The following is a 20,537-nucleotide window of genomic DNA, read 5'->3' as shown; positions in this document are numbered from 1 at the left end:
GATATTTATAATTAAGCTCATCTTTTGGGAACAATAACTTATTAAAAATACAATTATATGATACGTGTACACCAAAATCAATTATCAATATAAAATATACGTTAAAATTTAAATATACATTGAAAATAAATCAAATTACATATGTATTTATATATAAATACATTGGTCGCTGATTTTAGTGTAGATAACTTTTTTTTTGTTAGAAATATATATACTATCTTTTCTAAAAATAACAAATTATATCCAGGCATGAGATATTTTCAAAAATTGTATATTTTTATATTTATATAATTTATTTTTACATATTACTGAAAAAACTGAAAATGTCCCTCACGAACTTTAATAATATTCAAAAGAGTATTTAGCTGACTTAACTCAACATAACATGGATTAGTTTAATTGGAGTTTATTTTTGCCGTAATTGAGAAAATTGAACATTTCTGAAATAAATTAACGTAAGGAATTGCAATGCAATGCTCTAAAGGAAAGAAAAGAGTGCATAGCCAAGAAGCAATTCCATTCAACAGAATTCTTGTGCGTGAAAGAATAATCAATGCACAATGATTTTAATATTTCCATAGTGCAATTTTATGCATATTTACATATCTATTTGCATCTTTCATTAATTAACACGTTTTCTAAAGGTTTGAGACTTTATTTGTGCTATAAATACAAGAGCATATATTTGTTTCATACATGTATAATAATACCTTGAGCCAACTACCATGGCCATCTCCAGAACTCTTCTTGCCGCAATCCTTATTTCTATCCTCATTCTTCAGATAGTTGAGTCAGCAACAATCGGTAACAATTCCTAATTTCTTAATTAATGTATCATTTGGAATTTGGAACTGGAAGTAATTTATATTTATGTTTACGTGAATGAATGTAGATTGTGATAGTTAATGCAAGAGGAGGTGTGCATTATCATCAAGGCCGAACCTATGTGAGAGAGCTTGCGGCACTTGCTGTAACCGCTGCAATTGTGTGCCGTCGGGCACTTCCGGCCACTACGAGGAGTGCCCTTGTTATGCCAATCAAACCACCCATGGCGGCGTACATAAATGTCCTTAAATTATAAATAACAGAATATAATAAATTAATTGTATTATTCAATAATATTATTTTATGTATAATAAAATTCGGGCTTAATCCCTTCCAAATAAAGTCTTCCTTTCAATAATTTGGTAGGCAATGTTCTTAAATTTCGATACACAAATGCCGATTGTATTATCATGAACTCTTATCTCTTATGGTTAGAATAATATCTTCCAAGTGTTCTTACATGAATATGAGAAATATGCTATATATAGTATGATATTTAGTACATTTGCAATTCCAAATGTCACCTCCTACTACACGGCAAGCAATACAAGTTAAAGTGTTGCTTGCATTTAATTTCAAAGTAATAAGTAATAATTATTTAGTGACTAATTCGTTACAGCATCAAGTTCATTTAAGGGTTTGTCTTTGGCCAATAAATTGCTGCATGCATGAATTCAAAACCCCGATAATTATTTAAGTAGATTAATAAATTAATCTCTAGAACAATCCAATTTAGTTATATATCTATGTTTATTTGTGAACTGAAGAAAAGTATATGGGCAAGTGGTCCAAAATGAAAAAGAAACCAATGCCCAAACTGTGTGAAATTTATATTGGGCTATTTGTAGCTAGCACCAAAAACTTATATTTGACTGGGCTTGTGCATGGCCTAATTGAGATGCCTAATATATTTGTTTTTTTTTTTCTAAATATTTGAAAAAAGGCTGAATTCAAGCTCATAGTTTATGGGTACTGACTATACCTACCAAAGAAACTGTTCTTAAATAAAGTATGAAATGAAGTGAAATTAAAGCATGACAAAATTTACAACCCCATTGATAGCATGAGGGTGTTACTCGTGATCGAAATGCAAGTACAAAAGGAGAGAAAAGCTGCAATCAAGAATTTTGTTTTTTTATATCCATTTTTCATTTTTTTTTATACAAACAAAAGCAAGGAAACTGTCATTGATGTTCATTCATTCAAACAATATAGAACAAGAGAGCATGAGGCTACTAATAATTAACCAGAAGTAGAAAATTTTATGCGTTTTTTGACATATGATTGTAGTTCAGTTGACTAGGACTTGAGTGTTATTAAACACTAGGAAATTGTGAAAGAATGAAAAGATGAACAATGTAGTTGATGAATTGAATAGCCACACATAAAAACATGCAATTGTGACACTTGCGTAGGATTCATCTGTGAATAGCTGCCAAACACCTGCCCCAACATATATTGGGACAATGTCAATCTCTGTTATGTCTCACAATATTTTTTATTTAATTTTATATACAATAATAGTGGTGATTGAGAGTCTTAAATTCTTATTTAAATTTGCAAATAAATAAGATTTTATATATCTACATCTATTATATATAATGGAGGTATGAAAGAAACTTGATGTATAATTTTTTTTACTAAGATATTCTTCATTGTATATAATTTATAAAAAAATATTTTACAATGTCTAAGATTTTAACTTACGACTTTTTAGTTTAAGCATAAAATATTTATCATCTTAACAAGACTAGTATATATAATGTGTTTGCTTTATTATGTACAATTATAACATGGTAGAAACTCAGGTGCAGTCGACTTTACGTAAAGTTAATACCTGAGAGCCGTTAAATGATTTGACTGATTTGACTAAATTTTCATCTAACGACTCTCAAGTATCAACTTCACGTGAAGTCGACTTCACTTGAGTTTTCACCTTATAACATATAAATTTACGGTGTTTAATTTATAAAATTTCACTTTATACGAACAATTGAATTAAAATCGATATTTGAGTCAAATTTATATTTGACCAACAAAATTATTGAAACAAATTTAGCATATAGTAAGTTAATGGTAAATCTTAAATCTTACATATATAATTTGAGGTAGAATAACCTAAGAAAAGAAAGTTGAACTCTATTGATAATTTATTTATTTTTTAAAAAAGAAAAGAAAAGAAAAGAATTAGTGACATCATGGTGAATGATGATTGGGTGAGTAACTGAATATGAATGGGAGTGAATACAAAAAGAGGAAGAAATAAACTGAGAGGTTTGCAGGTTAGGAGACAGAGAGCACAGAATAGAACAGAACAGAACAGAGATATGGCAAATTGGAAAGAAATGAAGTGCCTGAATTCAAATACAAACTTTACTTTCCATTACACAGATATGATCTCTGCCACTACCTCTTCTACTTCATGTTCACTCCAAACCCATTCTCTATTTCTTTTCTTTTTTACTTTTTTGGAAGGTAAAATTCTCTATATATATCACCATGTATTATGCTCTAGGAATAAAATTATGATAGCTAATTATCTTGGTTTATAACAAAATAGTCATAAATTATTTTTTCTCCACTCAAAATTTGTATTCAATGATGATGAATGAGATGCCTTTTCTTTTGTAATATAAGGCCCTCAGTCTATGGAAGAAGATCCTTTTACATTTGATTTATACATAATGTCATGCCTAAGGATATTTTTTGACAAATCAAAATAAAATCCAGAAATATCAAATTCATGATATTTGTTTCTTTTCAAAATAAGGAAACGTAGCATATATGTTTAGCACATATCACATTTGAAAATTCATGATCACTCAATTAGATTAATTAATCAAAGTACCATAAGAAAGTAAGAAACTTAACCAATGGCCAACAACTGTAATAAGAATAATGATCTCCCTTACATTAATTCAGTGCATCTGATGGTTGTACTATAGTCCATAGGTATAAATTCTCTTAATTGATGTGCTTGACATTCTTTGTAATTCAAATTTTCAATCCTCTTATTGAGTTACCCTTAAATGTTATGTAACTTACGATTTATGCTATTCTAAGTAGAACTTTTAAATTAGAAATATTTAGACAAAAATGATCAAATCAAAATACTATATAAGCAGCATATCAGTTAATCAATTTTCATCTCATTTGTTGGATGAAATATAAAGTCAATTTAAATACAATTGAAATAGATTATGAATGAATAGGATGCCCGAAATTACAATTGTATACCTAACATTTTTGACACATGAAAGCTTGAAAATTGGATGTCCCAAAATTGTTTCTCACTGGGATGATAATAAATGCTGATACCAAAAATTCTCACGGGCTATTTCAGAGTGTGTCTTTAATTTTTCTTGTTACCCTTTTCCTTTTCCTTTCTTGTGAGTTAGATTTTTCATTTTTCTTATTTTCATTTTCCTCTTTTTGGCTCCATCCATCCCCTTTACTTTATTTCAACAAAGAACCTGATTCTCTGAACACGAGGCACGCAGACTCACTTCACTTTGATTTGAAACATTTTTAGTTTTTTCTATACAAAATAAATAAATGAATCATTATTTTTTTATTGTAAAAAGACACTCACAACAAACACAGAAGACATAGTACAACACCACCACCACAATACACACTACACTCTAATTCTCATGTTGCTTTTTGTCTCTCTTTAAACTCTCTCTCTTCACACACAAATCGCTGGTTTTCTGTTTCAGTAGAAGATCAACACAACACAACACAACACAACAAAACCAAGCTCAGAGAGATATTTATTCATAGTTTCATCACATTCAATTCACCTTCACCTATATATTTATCACTTACTCTTCTTCCTTATTTCACAAAGTTTTTGATCTGATATTTGCTTTTTCATGCAATGATGCACACACCTAAAAGGGTTGGCTGTTTAACTATCTTCATTGAATGCACACAAGAATAACAATAACCCAAAAAAAAAATTTGTTTTTTTCATCTGGGGTGGTGGTGCTGCTGGTTTTTCAGCTACAACAATATATGATCTATCTATAATTCTAGAAATGCAGAAATGGACAAAGCTCGAAACTTGAGGCGTGGAGCTATCAGATTCTCAAAACCCAACAACAACAAGAGACCACACATGAATCATAAGCAATCTAAAGGACACAAACTCTTCGGTGAGTGTATTACAATTTTGCTTCCAAAAAGTCATCCTTTTCTTAATTTCTTCTTCACAAAGAAACAAAACCCATTTTAAAAAATTGTCTTTTTCTGTGTTTGTTTCTTTGTTCCCTTTTATTTTCTCTCTTCATATATCTAAGACTTTCAATTTGCAGATAATGCTTCTCTCACTTTCTCCCTTCTTCATTCCCTTGTTATCTTCATATTTTTCGTTCAATAAATATCTCTCTTCTTTTCTTCCTTTTTTTCTTCTTCTATGATTTTGTGAGTGACAGTTTTGAAAGCTGCTATTGGTGGTGGTGGGGACCTGAAATTCTCTGAGAAATCGAAGAAAGGAAAAGTGAGAAGCTTGAGTGCTGTTGGAAAAGCATTATCCAACTGCCAAATGGGTTGCCACGTTTCAGAAAAAGAAGAACAAGCACAAACACTAACACATGACGACCCTTCTTCTTCTACCACCACCATTATTGCCACTAGCAAGAAACTTAAGCTTCCTAAAAATGTAAGTTACTATATGTTGTTATTATTATGAATTATGATACCCTTTTGAATTTATTCAGTTCTTAAACTAATGGCCATGGCTTTGGTGAAATGATTTGTTTGGCAGTTTTTGAATGGTGTTCAACATGCCTCAGTCCCAAGGAAGCTACGTTCAGGTGAGTTTCTGTGATTTTTTTTCTCTATTTTTCTCTTAAAAGTTTTCATAATTGTTTATATCTCCAACTGGATTTGGGCTGCTACCTTATTATCACGAATTCAACTTTCTTTTTATTATTTTTATAAATGTTAATTGGTGGACTTTAGATTCGGTCCCCTTTTTCATATACTCTCTCTATTTTGCAGTCTCTCTAGTGTTATGTACTTTCTGAAAAACAATAAGTTTGTGTAGTTTTGTTTTTATGAATTATCATAAAGCTGTGTCTTCTCATGTGTTGGTTCTTGTAGGGGAAGGGAAAAGGTGTCTTTTTTTTTCTTTTATTATCTTTTTCCTTTTTTCTCTTTGGTTGAAATAAAGTTTAAGTAACTTTATCTTTTTCCTCTTTGTTAAATTGTAGCCATGAAGAAGCGCAGCCGTGAATCCATGTTATTTGATTCAGAAAAGGTGAACCATAAGATAAATGGAATATTAGAATCTCCAAAAAAGGATGGAATAAAGAAATCCAAAGTGAGTGTGGTGAGTTATGCAAGTTTCAAAATTTGGAACTTTTTTTTGCCTGGTTCTTCTAAATGGATTCGGATCCTTTCTCATGTTCACGTCTCCACCATTGATTTATTTGTTTTAGAAAATAAAATAAGATAAAATGTTAAAATGATAATAAAAGATCAATGGTAAAGATATGAACATGACTCGGGCATTCGGCCGAATCTTTTTTAAGTATTTCTATCTAACTCCTTTTGCTTCGAATTTTCGCCTTTAGAAAGAAGAAAATGGGGAAGAATGGTCCCAAAGGGAAGGTGTATGTGGCCCCATAATCACAAAAGATGAGGAAGAGGTTGCAGAGACTCTCTATGCCTTGGCTGGAATGTTCCCTGACAATGGCATGAATGAAAATAGTAAGCAGCTACATGAAGAATCTTTGTTAAAGAACACTTCTGTTTTGGAGGACTTGAAGGAGAATGCTAATGCTTCTTCTGAAGGTTATAATATTTTCATCTTCAGCTATTAATAGTTCATTTGTTCATTCATTTATTTATTTTATTTGTTTTGTTATATATTGTAGCCTCAGGAATTGCTCAGCAGGAAAGTCCTTGTACTGAAATATCTGCTAGAGAAGTTACAAAAATCAGTTCCTCACATGAAACTGTTCATCAGAAGCATCAACTTGATTTTCCTAAAAAGGAAGAGGTATTGATGGCATCTCATAGCACTTCTCCAATGATAGATTTTCATTCCTTGCCTGTGATGGAAAATAGGAACACAAATTCAACACATGGTTCTGAGTTATGTCTAGCAATGGGGTGAGTAGCCTTTTCTTTTTGTTTCAATGTTTCGGTTGGATCTCCATTCATTTCAAGTTCCTATGGTTTATTTACATGTTTTCTTACAATGTTGCAGATTAAATATGTACAAACAACCACAAATTGCACACATGGAGAGGAAGCCAGACATGGAATTTGAGATGGTAGGAATTTCAAGTTTCTTACAATTTTGTATGGTTGTTTAATAATACTTCTTATTGGCTTATATTTCAGGCCAAAGATGTTGATTGTAAGCAAGAACAACATAAACTGAAGGACAGAAAAGAAACAGGTACATATATCACATATGATGAATTTTTGTTTAAATGACCAAAGTATATTTTACATTATATTTGGATACTTTTGGTTGTTCTAGGAGAAGGTCTTGCATTCTGGCCAAATTTATCAAGAGTACCAGCAGCTAACAAGGGCCCAAATTGGTTGGAAGCTGCCATATGTTCCTCCAAACCCAGTTTCATGGAAACTTCTTCTTCTAGTGGAAAGGTAAGGGGCTTGTGTGTTTGATTCTGTTTTTGTAAAATTGATTGGTAGAATTAATCTCTTAAAGTGATTTCTGACAAAAAGTAAAAAAAAAAAACACCTCAGATTTTCACCAAAATTTTCTGTACTAATGATGAGTTTTGCTAATTCCATATCTATTATGTCAAAATTTCTTATTCCATGCAGAGTTCAGAAGTTGCAACTCAAAAAACATGGAAGAGGTGTGCAATTCATGTTCACATCAGCCATATCATCCACAAGTTGGAGGTTTTGAAAAGAGGAGTTGTTGTTGAACAACAACCTAAGCTTCATGAATTTCATCATCAAATGAGATCACACGATGAAGGGTCAAAGAATGGAGTTCTTATGGAAGTACCCAACTTCAATGGGATGAGAAATAATGGAGTTACTTCTTCTTCTGCACCTGTGACATGTCAAGTTGAAAATTTGAGGAACCCCCATCAAAGTAAGAATGGTTTTCTTCAACAACAATGCCATTACCGCGACATACAACATGCCATTCCAACGCCATTTGCGGCATATGGCCCTCAGAAACAAGTAAGTGTAACATTATTATTTCCAGGAAAACCACCCGAGATAAAATACTTGCATGCTCCTAAAGTACATTTAATCCATGAACCAAGACATTCACAACTATAAAAAACTGAGATGTGGCTACAAATGTTGCTCTGAGTCTCCCTATCACCAGAATCGACTAACCCAAATAACTACTGTCTTTATTTTGCAGAGTTTCAACTTCTTGTCCTTGTCAAGTGGAAGTAATGGGTTAAAGGTGGACAATAGTTATGATAAGATTGGAACTAGGTTGGAAGCATTGTCAAAGTTGCAACAAGTGCCTTATTTTCAGACACTATCACAGCAGAATGGGCTCATGTCAATTCCTACAACACCTCAAAGTCAATATGCATCAGCTTCTTACCTTGATCAGCTTCCTGTCTCAGGACCACAGGTATCACTGTTTACCTTTTTCCTTTGTTGAACAAGCAACACAATCAATCCAATAAATATGGACCCCAAAATCTTGGGGGGCCTTAGTTTGAAAAGATAGCTTAATGTGATCATTTTTCAACCACGTACTAAAATTGATAGTGGCAAAAAATTAATGCTATCCATGAATAAACTACTCCCAAAGTAATGACGTATAAGTGGTTGATTTGAATATTTTTAGAATATAAAGTTCAAGGAATAAATTGCAATTACAACTAGCCGTACTAATTATTGTTCCATAATGGTTCAATTGACTGCAGGTTCGGCTGCAGCAACCTCATTATTATGGTAACCCGTTATGTGGAACTCATTATGGTTCTTCAACGGTATCAAATAAACAACAGTACCAACAAAACTTTTGGGCAGTGCAATTAGCAGCACAAGGTGGGTCGGCGGCAAATAGCAACATTATGAGGACTCAATATCCTAATTCGCAAAGTGGAAGACATGAATATGCATTGAGTCAATGTGCACAAGCCATTCTTCCTCGTTCCCCTGCATCACTTGAAGCACTTGGATCCAAGATTACTTCAATCTCTGCCCAACAACAACAGCTCATTGCTTCTATACAGGAAAAATGGGCTAGACCTTCTTCGTCTCCCTTCTGTAAGTGAAGAAATTTGAGAGAAACTCCCAAGTAGGGCATGTTTATGGTGCGATTTGGAAAAATCAAACCAATCCAATTATAGCTTACAACCTCCAAGGTTTATGTACTACACACTTGCGGATTTTGATCAATGATAACACAAATTGTAGCAAGAACTAAAAGGATCTCACTAACTTTTCAGATGCTTATGTTATAATTCTTTAGTTATTATTCCAATTTTTCATGCATGCTGCTAACAACCACAAAACATAACATACAGATGCAGGCAATGAACGAAAGGTTATTAAAGAACATGATCTTTGTGAAATGACTTCTTTATATAAACACAAGCCAACAAAGCCTAGGTTGAAGGTAGGGTACTGATTTACTAAACACATTACTCAAGGAAAAATATTTTCGGAATTCTGCATCACAATTGAATTACAAGAATTATGCTGAGATACATGCGCAAATCATCAAAATCTCCAAACTGCCAATGTATTGTAATATTTTACTCAAGTTTTTCTAGTTCCCCCATTCTCTCTATGATAGCCTGCAAAGCACAAGAATAGGTTTGAGATGGAATCAAGAAATAGCCACAATTGTCATATGGTAATTATAAGTCTAAAATCTTATGGCACTATAAGTAGTTGAAAAAATTACAGAAATGGAAATTGGATGGTAGCAACTACATGTCAAGAACATAATATCTTAAAAAAAAAAAACATACCTTCTTACTAGTTTCTTGCAATTCACCCGCTAGAATGAATTCATCAAGTATAAGATATACCTTAAACACGGATAGGTAAATTCATCAGTCAAGAAATAACAAAAGCTGAATCTTAAGGACAAAACATATCAGAGTGTGGCAAAGTTCATGTTAAATACATAACAAATTTTTTACTGGCGGATACTAATGTATAACAGTGATGAAGTTACGTTTGAGGCATGCTCAATCACAGAAAATGAATAACGGGTCACGTAGAAAAGTAGGAGGGAGGAAAAAACTGAAACTTTCAAGCAAAATAGTTAATGTAGCACATTGATCATTTGCAAGCTATGATTTGACGATTCTCTAATATAAGCTCAAGAACAATGCATAAGAAACCAAAATCGGGAGAACCGCCCTTTAACCAGAAACTGATCCATATCGAAATGTAATTGTGTTGTCGACCTGGTAAAATTGTATCACCTCATAATAGAGTTAGGACTGCTTATATCTTATTTGGTTAAAATTCAAGCCCATGCTATGCTATAAACAATTCTAGTCTTCCAAAATCAATATCAGTTTTAGAGGAACCACCAAACATACATAACTTAAATCAACATCAGTTTCTAACTAAATCAATCATGTTTAGAATTCATTCTACCTAAAATCAATTCTACAAAAGCATAACCAAACACACAAGAAACAAACCAAATACATTTACTTTGTTTCGTTTTCTCAAGTATAGGAAATATGCTTTACAGCTAAATCGACAATCAAAGACCAATATAGAACACATTTATGAAAAGTTGAGCTGAAATCCAAGTACAACAAGAAAGATAAATGATAAAAAAACCGTTAACAAACTAACCTTATGGAAGTTGAAGACCAAGTCAAGCTCACACACATTGCTAAAGAAGTGATCCAAAATCTCCACAAATAGATGGATGCACTCCAAGTAAGCAAGCTCATTATCAGTAATGTCAACACATAGAGAGAAGAACAAGCCAGCATATCTCCTATATATTACCTTGTGAGTCCTAAACTGCATCAAACAAAACAGTTACAACCAAAACCACAAAAAAAAATGCTGACAAAAACTAACCAAAGAGCAAGGTTATCAAACTCTCGAATTAGCTTGTAAACTCTTACAACTACCAGTTTAGTTCCCAAAATCGAGTTTACAAGTTTAGTTTGCTATGCAAATTGCAACAGCAACAAATATGAGAACATTAACAATAAATTTGTGAAATTAATGAATTATATGCAATTGAAAGACAAAAAAGAATTGAACTCTGCGAACCTCAACGAAGTTAGTGTATTTGGGGTCTCGATTAACAACGAGGCGATGAACCTCGTATTCGACCTTGTGCTTCTCGGAATCCTCGAGAGGGACATAGTATTTCGCCAAACGGGTTTTCCCCTGCCTGTTCTGCAGCAGAATGAATCGGATCTGCACAATTTTCCCATGAACATATGAAAAAGAGGAACAAAAGAATAGCAAATTAATATCGAAATTAAGAACACAAAGTTATGAAGTGAAAGAGATGGGATGAGATTGATGAATAGAATGATTACCATGTTGAACGATGTAATTTACTTAAGGAATTTGAGAGAAGGAAGCAGTAGAAACTCAAAATCTGCGATGTGAAACTGCAATTGATGAATGAAATGAAACTCACTTTACTTTCCAGCTCGTTTTTTCTTTTTTCTTTTCTCCTTTTTAATTTTAAATTTTTGGGTGAATCAATTAATTAATTGAGTGCAGCTACCGAACCGTGTAATGACGGAGACGACCCTGGACCGTGGCTACGCCGTTGCCGTTTATTGACTTGAAATGAAAACTACCCTCTTTTTTTAGGATTTCTCTAATTTGAATATTAGTAGTAACTCACGAGAAACTTTTCATATTGAAGCACGGGTTTTAGGCTCAATTTTTTTGTTCCTTATCTTTATGTAAAAGAGAAAATTCTCTCGTCAACGAGTAATAGCTCAAATAACATAGTCTTTCCATACTCAATTAAAAGGTTACGGATTGGTAAAAAAAAAAAAGAAAATTCTCTCCTTTTATTATCTTAAATAAATAAATAGTAAAAAATTTTAGTTTCAACTCTCAACCTTTCTCATTCAGTCATTCTAGGCTCTTTATCCTCGCCAAAAAGATGGGTAAATGTTATACATTGATTGCACTCTTCCTTCAATTTCTCACTCTTAGCTCAATGCTTATTCAAACAGTTCCAACAGTTAAAGAAATAATATTTTACTTGAACTACAAATATTTTTATTTTTCTGATACATGCTCCTACCATAAAATTCGTTGAGGTGTACATTCAACAAATATGATTTGTGATAGAATATTTTGGATTCATTTAATCTACGTAGTCGAACTTATCAAGTGAAACAAGGTTTGATTATTGTTGTAAAAGACAAATGGTTCTAGAAGTCATGCTTGTACATGGAGTTTGTAGCTGCCAAAAGAGCAGCACCTATGCCAGATCCATCTTTTGAATGTTCAATTACCAAATTGTTTGACTTCTCTGATCCTATGAGCTCTTTGACCGAATCTTGCATATATGTCCTGTATTGAGGATAATTTTCATATAAGCCTCCATCAATGGCCACAACTGTTCTCTTTCCAAAGATCACTCCTTTTGAATCCTCCTCCATTTTTTGCAGAATCGCCACAATTCCTGCACCTGCTAAGCTTCCACCCCGCTTCACAATTGTGTCACAAACCTCTAAAACGGTTTTCCTTGCACTAAAAGTGGACTCAACCTGAAGAAACGTAAAAAATATTTATATAGTATCATAATCATGTAGCATATGCATTTACAATAATTACATAATACATTATCATTTTTCAAAATCACAATCTACAATTCTTCCTGCTAATATTACAGCATTGTATTATTTTATCAAGCTTCTGAATAAAACATAATGGAAGAATTGTTTTCTCCAATCTGTGTTATACTGTTTGGGAGAAGAATCATACTCTTGCTTTATCATAGAGGAGGGACCCAACGCCTTGTAAATCACCTGACTTGTCCTGCTGCATGGCACATAGATCTGGGGTCCTATAAAAAATTTATGTAGAGGCAATTTATTCGGAGCAAATCCCAAAAGATTTCAATTCGAGATAAAATGATAACATGAAATATGCTTAAAGTTGAAGAATTGCATGTATAGAATACTTGTTATATACCAGTTCCCATGTAGTATTTGGAATTCTTAACACTCCATCTGATATACTCCTTCTCTTCCCTTTTGTCTGTCACTATCACATTTTGAAACATTTTTTTTCCATCAATGTATCTGATATATTGATCCAAAAATGTATCGAAAAGTGATAGTGAATGATGACAGAGAATGGAGGGAAAATATGATTAGAGCTTATAAATATTAAATGAGTTAATAGAGTACCCAAGTATGAAAGGCGTATATAAATTTTCTGGGATTGATTTCCCAAACAATTCACCAGTTGCAGCCATTTCCAGAAGCACTAGTCTCACAATTTCCCCTAGATACATTCCTGAGATTGTCTTTTCAAAGATCTGCAGAGTAATATAAAGGGATTTACCTTTTTGTTTTGCTTGCTAATTTAATTTGTTAGGAAAAGAATTTTACAATGGAAACGGTACAAAAAAGGCATACCTGCTCACCAGGGTTGATACTAGCAGCATCCATTGCTCTATCAAACTCAGTTAAAGGGAGAGGTTTTGAGAATGCTCCCCACTCTGTACTAATAATCTGAATGAAAGAGTGTTTTTCCTCAGATTAAGACAAGCAAATTCATTCCCAGCATTTCGGCAAGACATGAAAATAAAATAGAGTAGTAATACAGCATCTCAACATTCTTCCCAAACTTTCTCATAAATACTAATTGAAATCTTAAAAGACAACACATTCTTGCCATGTGTAGTAATTAGGAGGATCTATTAAGAAGATAATCATTTCTCATAGAAGTAATGAAGAAAGAATGGTACCCTTACTAACCATTTTCCCAGAAGAGGAGACATGACCTTGTAACTTAGGAATGGCATCAATTTGCTCAACATAGCAGGCATTGGTTCCGGTACCTAAAATGATAGCAACTGCAACATCATTGTCCCAATATTCTGCTCCAGCTAATGTTGCCACAGCATCATTCACCTATATATTAGGAAATAGGCATTTACTTCAACCATACTACCATTGCATTGATTCAAACTTTTACAGTTTTACCAGAATTATTATTAAAGAAACATACCAGAGCAGAGACTCGCATATCTAGTCCTTGCCTCTCCATAGCCTCATTCAAACAAGCAACCACATCTCTTCCTGCCTGCATAAAGAATTTGATTTTTCTCATCATGAGTAAAACATTAATGATTAATTACACAAGTGCAAATAAGCTAAATGCATTGATAAAAACCTCAGACTCAAAAATTAAAAACAGCATGCATTGATCAAGTTATAGCATCACAGCAGCAGGTGAGATAATCCATCAGTTACTTGATGTTAAATGGAGCTGTGTTATGTTAGGTCATGTAGCACAATTAACATATCCTACATTTTAACACTGTTTAATTAAGCCACACATGTTTATGTTGATTATAATTTCATGATAACATTAAATTGATCGGGTAAACAAAGCACCACTAAATTTCAAATGGTCATTACCAATTATGATACACAGAAGCTAGAGAAATACATACTGCTCCACTGACTGCAAAACCTTTGGTCCACTTGACTAGTATGCCGGAGTCAATAGATGTCTGCCTCACTGGAAATGAAAACGTGAACCCGATTTCTCCCTTCTTTCCAGGCGACAAATTGAATCTACCATCATCTTTTGCCGCGAGTTTTGCTAGTCCTAAAGCAATGAAATCAAAAAGCTCCTGCAGAGAATGTAAGTTGGTCAAAGATTTCAATTACCATAATGCATGATAAAATTAAATAACATGTCTCTGAATTAAAAAAAAAAAAGAACAAAGCTAACTTGATAATCATAATGAGAAACTTATCAAAATAACACTTGATCTACCATGGAGTAAAACTCTAGCATCAATATTTCCTTGTTGACGGCATTGCAGTTAGAAACCTTGATGAAGGATTTTATGCAACAAGCAAAAGAAAGATACCTCACATGTAGCAGACATAAGCTGAGGAGGTATGGACACTTGGTCGAAGTCGGTGGCGACGACACGCTCATTGTTTCCGCCCAACTGCACCCTCAGCACACGGAAGTTGGTTCCACCAAGGTCCAAAGCATAGAACAATCCCTTCTCATTCCTTTCATTTTCTCAAATTAAAACAAGTAAGAAGTAACCATAAGAAAACAGTAAAAATAAGTTAATAACCTCAACTAGTGCATTAAATTAATTAATTAAAAAATTACAATAGAATGCACCAATGCTTCTCCCACACGAAGCAAATGCAAAGCTAAGTATGGTTACTTAGAAAATAGTTATTAGTTACCCAGTGGGAAGATCCTCAACGAAGGAGGGTATCATGGGAAGGCCGTGTGCGGCGGCGAGGCCAGCTCTCATGTCAGCTGACATGGCATCCGCCACTTGACGAAGTACGGGAAGAGGCGTGGCGCACTCTTCCTTCAGCTTCCTCAATATGCTGCTTGTTTCTGCAACCGATACAGCGTCGGATCGGAGAGACACCATGGTCGTGAAGCGAGGCTTGATCCTCCGGTACGGCGGCGGTGGCGGGAGGAATGATCCAACGGCAATAACTGACATATTTCCCGGCGACGATGACTATGTTGTCTGTTTTTGAAATTATATTATTAGTAAAGAATAAAGAATAAATAATAAATAATAAATGTTAGGTAATTAATGTAACGAAGAGTTCCCAAATAAGAAGAGAATTAGAGAAGTAAGCAACGAAGAACGAGAGTTTAAAGTGGTTGGTATGAGTGACTGACACTTGAGTCCATTTTGGGCCAGATGGGCTTGTGCTTACGAAAGCTTCTTAATAGAGAAGGCCTAGTCATCAAGCAGAATTCCTATATTGCTCAACAGTCCTCTTTATTTATATATTGGCCCACAAATCCACCCACCGCCCTCACTCTCAAACAATAAACAGAATTCTATTAAACTTCACGTCAAGTAATTAACCAACCATTCTTCATCTCTTCTTTTCTTTTTCCTATTTTTTATTTTTAATATTAAAAGTAATACATAACAAATCATATACATTTATACTTAATCATGCACTTTAAATAGTATAAATTAACATAATTCCTCTAAGTATATTTCTCTAGAATTTAAGTAAATACAATTATACAAATAATAATAATGTCACTATTTTCCCACCTCTCTCTCACCCCATTTGTAACTAACAAACCAACCGCATTATATATTTTGATTGCTATCCCTTTCTTTCTCTCTAACCAAAATAATTGAAAGGAGCATCGCAGCAATGAGCATGGAAAATGGTGGTGTGATGATGGTGGCTACAAGAAAGGGAGAGATAGATACAAAGCCTCCCTTTCGCTCTGTCAAAGAAGCTGTCTCTTTATTCGCTGACAAACTTCTCTATGCATCTCAATTCAAACAGGTCATTCCACCATCATCTATTTGCTTTCTTAATTCTACTAATAATTAAGAACTACACACTAGCTACGAATTTGTTATATGCAGCTATACCTTTGTAAACAACAAGTAACTAACAAACAATAACCACTACACTTTGTAATTAAAATCTGTATGTGTGCTAATAAATAATATAATGTGCAGAAATGATGAAACCTCTCTCTTTAATTTGGCTTCACTTTGTAACATTTTTGGGAACAAAACTTCTTATGCTGATGCTTATAAATTACACCTCCAACTTTAACTTTATTCTTGTTATAACCTCACATGCATTTTCGATGATTCAGACTCGCTCATAATAATAATTGTATAGGAGGTCTCTCTTACCTGTTAATTTACTACTTTTATCATGTATCATGTATATCTAAATATATCATTAGACAGTAATAACGCATATATTTATTTTAACAAACAAGATGCAGGAGTATAATGTAGACTGTTTTTGAAAAAGCTGCTAAAGGATTAAAACGATTTCAATAATAATTTTTTTATATAATTATATTTTGTATATAAACACTTAATTACGTGAGACTTAATTTATATCCGATTTAGTTTTAAAATATATAATTTATTTTTGGATATTAATAATTAGCTAGAAATCTTGTAGTATTAATTAGTAGGTCTAAAAATTTCGGATCATTATGTTAACTAATTTAGGATAATCTAATAATTAATTTATTCATCTGTAATTAAATAAATATTTAAAATTTGAATCTCATTTTATATATATAATAATTTTAAACAACGATAAATTTTTAAATAAAATTTAAATTTATGTTAAATTAATTCTTAATCTAACACTAAAAAAAAAATAATTCTAACCATTTATTAATCTAGTGGTTTATAAGTATTTTTGAGACTGAATCTAACTACTATAGCCGAATTTAGCCTCCAAACAACTAGTTAGTTACCACCGAATGTCATTAATCAAATAACCAAATACAAGCCTAAAGCCAATGACTCACTTGGTGGTGTAAGCAAAGAATTAGTAAATATATCTTAATTTTCTAAAAATAGATTCTCATCATGCATTATATAAATTTTGGTTGGTATGTATATCTATCGTTTTTTTCCTATAATTAATGCCCAAAACATTAAATATTGTGATTTTGTGTATGCAAAACGTATTGATGCAGAGTGAAGCAATAATGGAAAATAGGGTTATTATTGATGAGCCTTTGAGCCTGAGTCATGAAGCCATTGAAGCTGAGCTTGAAGAGACAAAGCAAAACCTTCAAAAAGCTAAAGAAGAAACCATGTCAATGGCGCATTGTCTTTCTTCATTGCAAGAAGAGCTTGAACTCACAAGGCAAGAGCTTCAACAATTGAAGCAAGAATCCATGGGCAAGCATCATCCCATAATGCAAGAAGAAGAAGAAGAAGCGGTTATTATTAAAAATAATGTAACAAAGTTTGATGATGATGAATTGCAAAAGAAAAGGTATGAGACTTTTGCAAATACACCCTCATTAACTCATATTATTTCACCGTCACCACAACCGCTTACAGTTGAAGTTGAAAAATTGAAGAGGCACCATTCATTTGGGAGTGAGAAGAAGAAGAAGAATAAGATCAAGCCACTTATGCCACTCATTGGTTTTGGAGGTATCTTTTCAAAGAAAAAGGGAAACAATTATTAAGAGAAAAATAATGCTTTCCATAGACACCTTGAATTTTATAGCTTTCATTTGTGTATTGCAAATTGTGTCACCTACCAATTAAAATTCAGATAATAATGTAATATCACTCATGTCAAAATTATAGGAAAAAAGTAAAAAAAAAAAAAAAATTGACGGTCTACATTAAGTAGTTTTTTTTTTCATTCTCTCATGTCCTTTGTATTGTATTTTATACAGTAGAGGCAAAATTAAACTAATAATATTGAGTGAGAGTGAAATTGAATATATATGGCATATGACATGATTATACTTTTTCAACTTGGTCTTGTTTATACAACTGCACCCTTTCAGAATATCATTACTTTGAGTGGCTTTCATGCCACTTCAAATCATATATATATATATATATATTCAAGCTTAGCTTGTACTTATTATATATTAAATTGGTAAATCTGGCTTTATGGAGCATGAAGAGTTAAATGAAAAAATTTTAGTGTATATACCACATTTGCATTATTGCATTGGGCAAGAAGCTAAGACTCAAACTCAAACTCATTTTAACTTTATACCTATTTACTTAACATATCATGTGCCGGAAGGGAAAAGAAAAAATTAAAATATAGACGTAATAATCAAACATATAGGTATATATATGGCAACCTTATATTAAAGGACATAAAAGGGTATATGTATATGTTTAGACTTTAGACAACATTAGTAACATCTGATTTTCGACCATCCATGTTGCCATCTTGAGCTGACTTGTTGAAGAACTCGATGCAATCGGCAATGGCTTCATTGTAATGAGAATAAGAAGAGTAATATGAGCTGCATGATGTCTTGGGCGGCTCGAACCGCTCCGAGCTCCTGTGGTGCCTTGTTTCCGCGGTTGACTGGCCGCGGCCAGAAGGCACCGAGGAGAACACGAACCGCATTAGAATCTTGCGGAATCGATGGAAGAGCTTCATGGCTGAGAAGTTGAACTTGATAGAAGGAGAAGAAGAAGAAGAGATATTATTTTGTTGAGGAAGTAGATGAATAAGGGAATGTTGATTATTGTTATTAACAACACTATTAGTATTAGTGTTGCCACATATTTGTATAACAAAGCTTTGATTTGAAGAAGCTAGACCTAGTCTTCCTCTTTGTTGTTGGTTGTGCATTTTTTTGCTTTTCTCTTCCTTTCAAGCCACCGGGAAGTGTAATGCTATGATGGATGTCGTTTGGTTCTTCAAGGTATATATAAAATCAATAATTCTTTCTTAATTTCTTCTCTACGTGTAACATTTAGGGACACTATTTTTTTATGCAATACGGTTCTATAAGCTAACCTAATATATTACTATAAAATATTTGAAATAGCTAGCCTTCTCTTAACTACTTTAGGGTATACTATATATTATGCATTCATCATTTTACCCTTATTTACATAGATCGATAATTAAATTGGTTTGACGTTACGCTCCACTTGAACTCTAACCAACCAACATTTTAAGGTTTGAAATATTTAATAATAAATGTATTATTCTCCATGTGTCAAAAATGATATGTGACGTAAAAAGTAAGATTTCTTTGTATGAAAAAGGTATAATGTATCAAATTTAAGGATTATATTCCTTATTGGAAGGCCAAATGAGATGTTAGCCAAGGAAGTCCCATGTGCCCAAATCATTGGCATGGCTTTCTCTTGTCCTCCTGAGAATATTTTTTTTTATGGTTTGTTCATTACATTCAATTAATCTCACTTCTGTACAATAATTAATTATTATCATTAATATGATTAATTAAGTCCATGACATAATATAAGTAGAGCTTATTACGGAAAATAAAAATTGGTAATCATTTCGAGTTTATTAGTAGTTTAGTTTACCTAGATTAATTAAAAAGAGTGTGTAAAATGATGATCAATCTACATTGCTACATATATATATAAAACCTTGACGAATCTCCAACAATAATCATTTGCGAGCTATGTGGAACCCATCTTTAACATGCCTAACATTAGAGCGAATGATTTTGTTGCAAGTCTTTTTCTCTAGGTTTTCATTTTATATGCAATTCCCTTATCCTTAAGGGATTTTTTGTTAAAGTAATATGATTTATAGTTGGAGATCAAAAGCCAAGCTACAATGATTATGGCCAATTTGTGAGACGGGCAAGTTTTAGCGTTAAGAATGAAATTCATCAACGAACATTAATAGATAGCAGCATTTTAAAACTCAGTGTATCTTCTCCAAAATCAAATGGTTTTGAGTTGCTTGAAGTGTGCCTAAAATATAATCTTCACTACTAGAAATTAAATATACTCATGATTGCATTTGTAAATTGTAATTAGTAGTATTCATGAGAATATTAGATATTTGAATAATATATCAGCGCCCTAATATTCCTAGAGAATTTTATTATCATTGGTGAAGGAAGCTTTGGGATAATCATTATTGATTCCGAAAGCATGATGATAGTGTCTTATGCTTGTTTCCTGTAAACTAAACAACTTTAGGATATTTATGTGAAGTCATTTCTTGAGCTGAAAACACATGTAATTTAAATAAACTGAGTTTATCAATGATTAAGGAGAATACCCTACT

General features: G+C 32.8%; 4 protein-coding genes and 1 pseudogene across 8 annotated transcripts; 3 read left to right on the top strand and 2 right to left on the bottom strand.

Moving 5' to 3' along the window:
- Nucleotides 1–716: 716 nt before the first annotated feature.
- On the top strand, nt 717–1,141 carry LOC130936525 (gibberellin-regulated protein 11-like; annotated as a pseudogene).
- A 3,361-nt stretch (nt 1,142–4,502) lies between these two features.
- Nucleotides 4,503–9,280, top strand: LOC130935697 (uncharacterized). Of its 4 annotated transcripts, none has more exons than XM_057865567.1 (12): nt 4,503–4,982; nt 5,262–5,488; nt 5,594–5,642; nt 6,042–6,151; nt 6,405–6,540; nt 6,708–6,945; nt 7,043–7,109; nt 7,180–7,237; nt 7,322–7,449; nt 7,633–8,004; nt 8,195–8,416; nt 8,715–9,280. In XM_057865567.1, exons 1-12 carry the CDS (start codon nt 4,874–4,876, stop codon nt 9,066–9,068), a joined length of 2,070 nt encoding a protein of 689 aa, XP_057721550.1. In that variant the 5' UTR covers nt 4,503–4,873; the 3' UTR covers nt 9,069–9,280. The 4 variants fall into 4 exon arrangements, with proteins under 4 accessions (XP_057721550.1, XP_057721549.1, XP_057721548.1 ...); XM_057865566.1 differs by having other exon boundaries at nt 4,505–4,982; nt 6,042–6,160; nt 8,715–9,279; XM_057865565.1 differs by having other exon boundaries at nt 4,507–4,982; nt 6,405–6,624; nt 8,715–9,278.
- A 79-nt stretch (nt 9,281–9,359) lies between these two features.
- Nucleotides 9,360–11,582, bottom strand: LOC130935698 (AP-2 complex subunit sigma). Its single transcript, XM_057865568.1, has 5 exons — nt 11,325–11,582; nt 11,050–11,199; nt 10,618–10,791; nt 9,771–9,830; nt 9,360–9,593 (listed from the first exon to the last, which is right to left on the bottom strand). Exons 1-5 carry the CDS (start codon nt 11,325–11,327, stop codon nt 9,552–9,554), a joined length of 429 nt encoding a protein of 142 aa, XP_057721551.1. The 5' UTR covers nt 11,328–11,582; the 3' UTR covers nt 9,360–9,551.
- Nucleotides 11,583–11,956: 374 nt separating this feature from the next.
- LOC130932969 (hexokinase-2, chloroplastic) lies at nt 11,957–15,710 on the bottom strand. 2 transcript variants are annotated; one of them, XM_057862444.1, is made up of 10 exons: nt 15,661–15,710; nt 15,204–15,502; nt 14,867–15,017; nt 14,441–14,623; nt 13,993–14,067; nt 13,740–13,895; nt 13,398–13,493; nt 13,167–13,297; nt 12,739–12,820; nt 11,957–12,521 (listed from the first exon to the last, which is right to left on the bottom strand). In XM_057862444.1, exons 2-10 carry the CDS (start codon nt 15,473–15,475, stop codon nt 12,183–12,185), a joined length of 1,485 nt encoding a protein of 494 aa, XP_057718427.1. In that variant the 5' UTR covers nt 15,476–15,502; nt 15,661–15,710; the 3' UTR covers nt 11,957–12,182. The 2 variants fall into 2 exon arrangements, with proteins under 2 accessions (XP_057718427.1, XP_057718428.1); XM_057862445.1 differs by lacking the exon at nt 15,661–15,710 and adding an exon at nt 15,621–15,630.
- Nucleotides 15,711–16,181: 471 nt separating this feature from the next.
- LOC130933867 (WEB family protein At1g75720) lies at nt 16,182–18,010 on the top strand. The gene is made up of 2 exons (XM_057863475.1): nt 16,182–16,295; nt 17,467–18,010. Exons 1-2 carry the CDS (start codon nt 16,182–16,184, stop codon nt 17,968–17,970), a joined length of 618 nt encoding a protein of 205 aa, XP_057719458.1. The 3' UTR covers nt 17,971–18,010.
- Nucleotides 18,011–20,537: the final 2,527 nt, after the last annotated feature.

This window comes from Arachis stenosperma, chromosome 6, assembly GCF_014773155.1.
Source record: "Arachis stenosperma cultivar V10309 chromosome 6, arast.V10309.gnm1.PFL2, whole genome shotgun sequence".
Classification (NCBI taxonomy): domain Eukaryota; kingdom Viridiplantae; phylum Streptophyta; class Magnoliopsida; order Fabales; family Fabaceae; genus Arachis; species Arachis stenosperma.
This window is presented reverse-complemented; position numbering and strand designations above follow the sequence as displayed.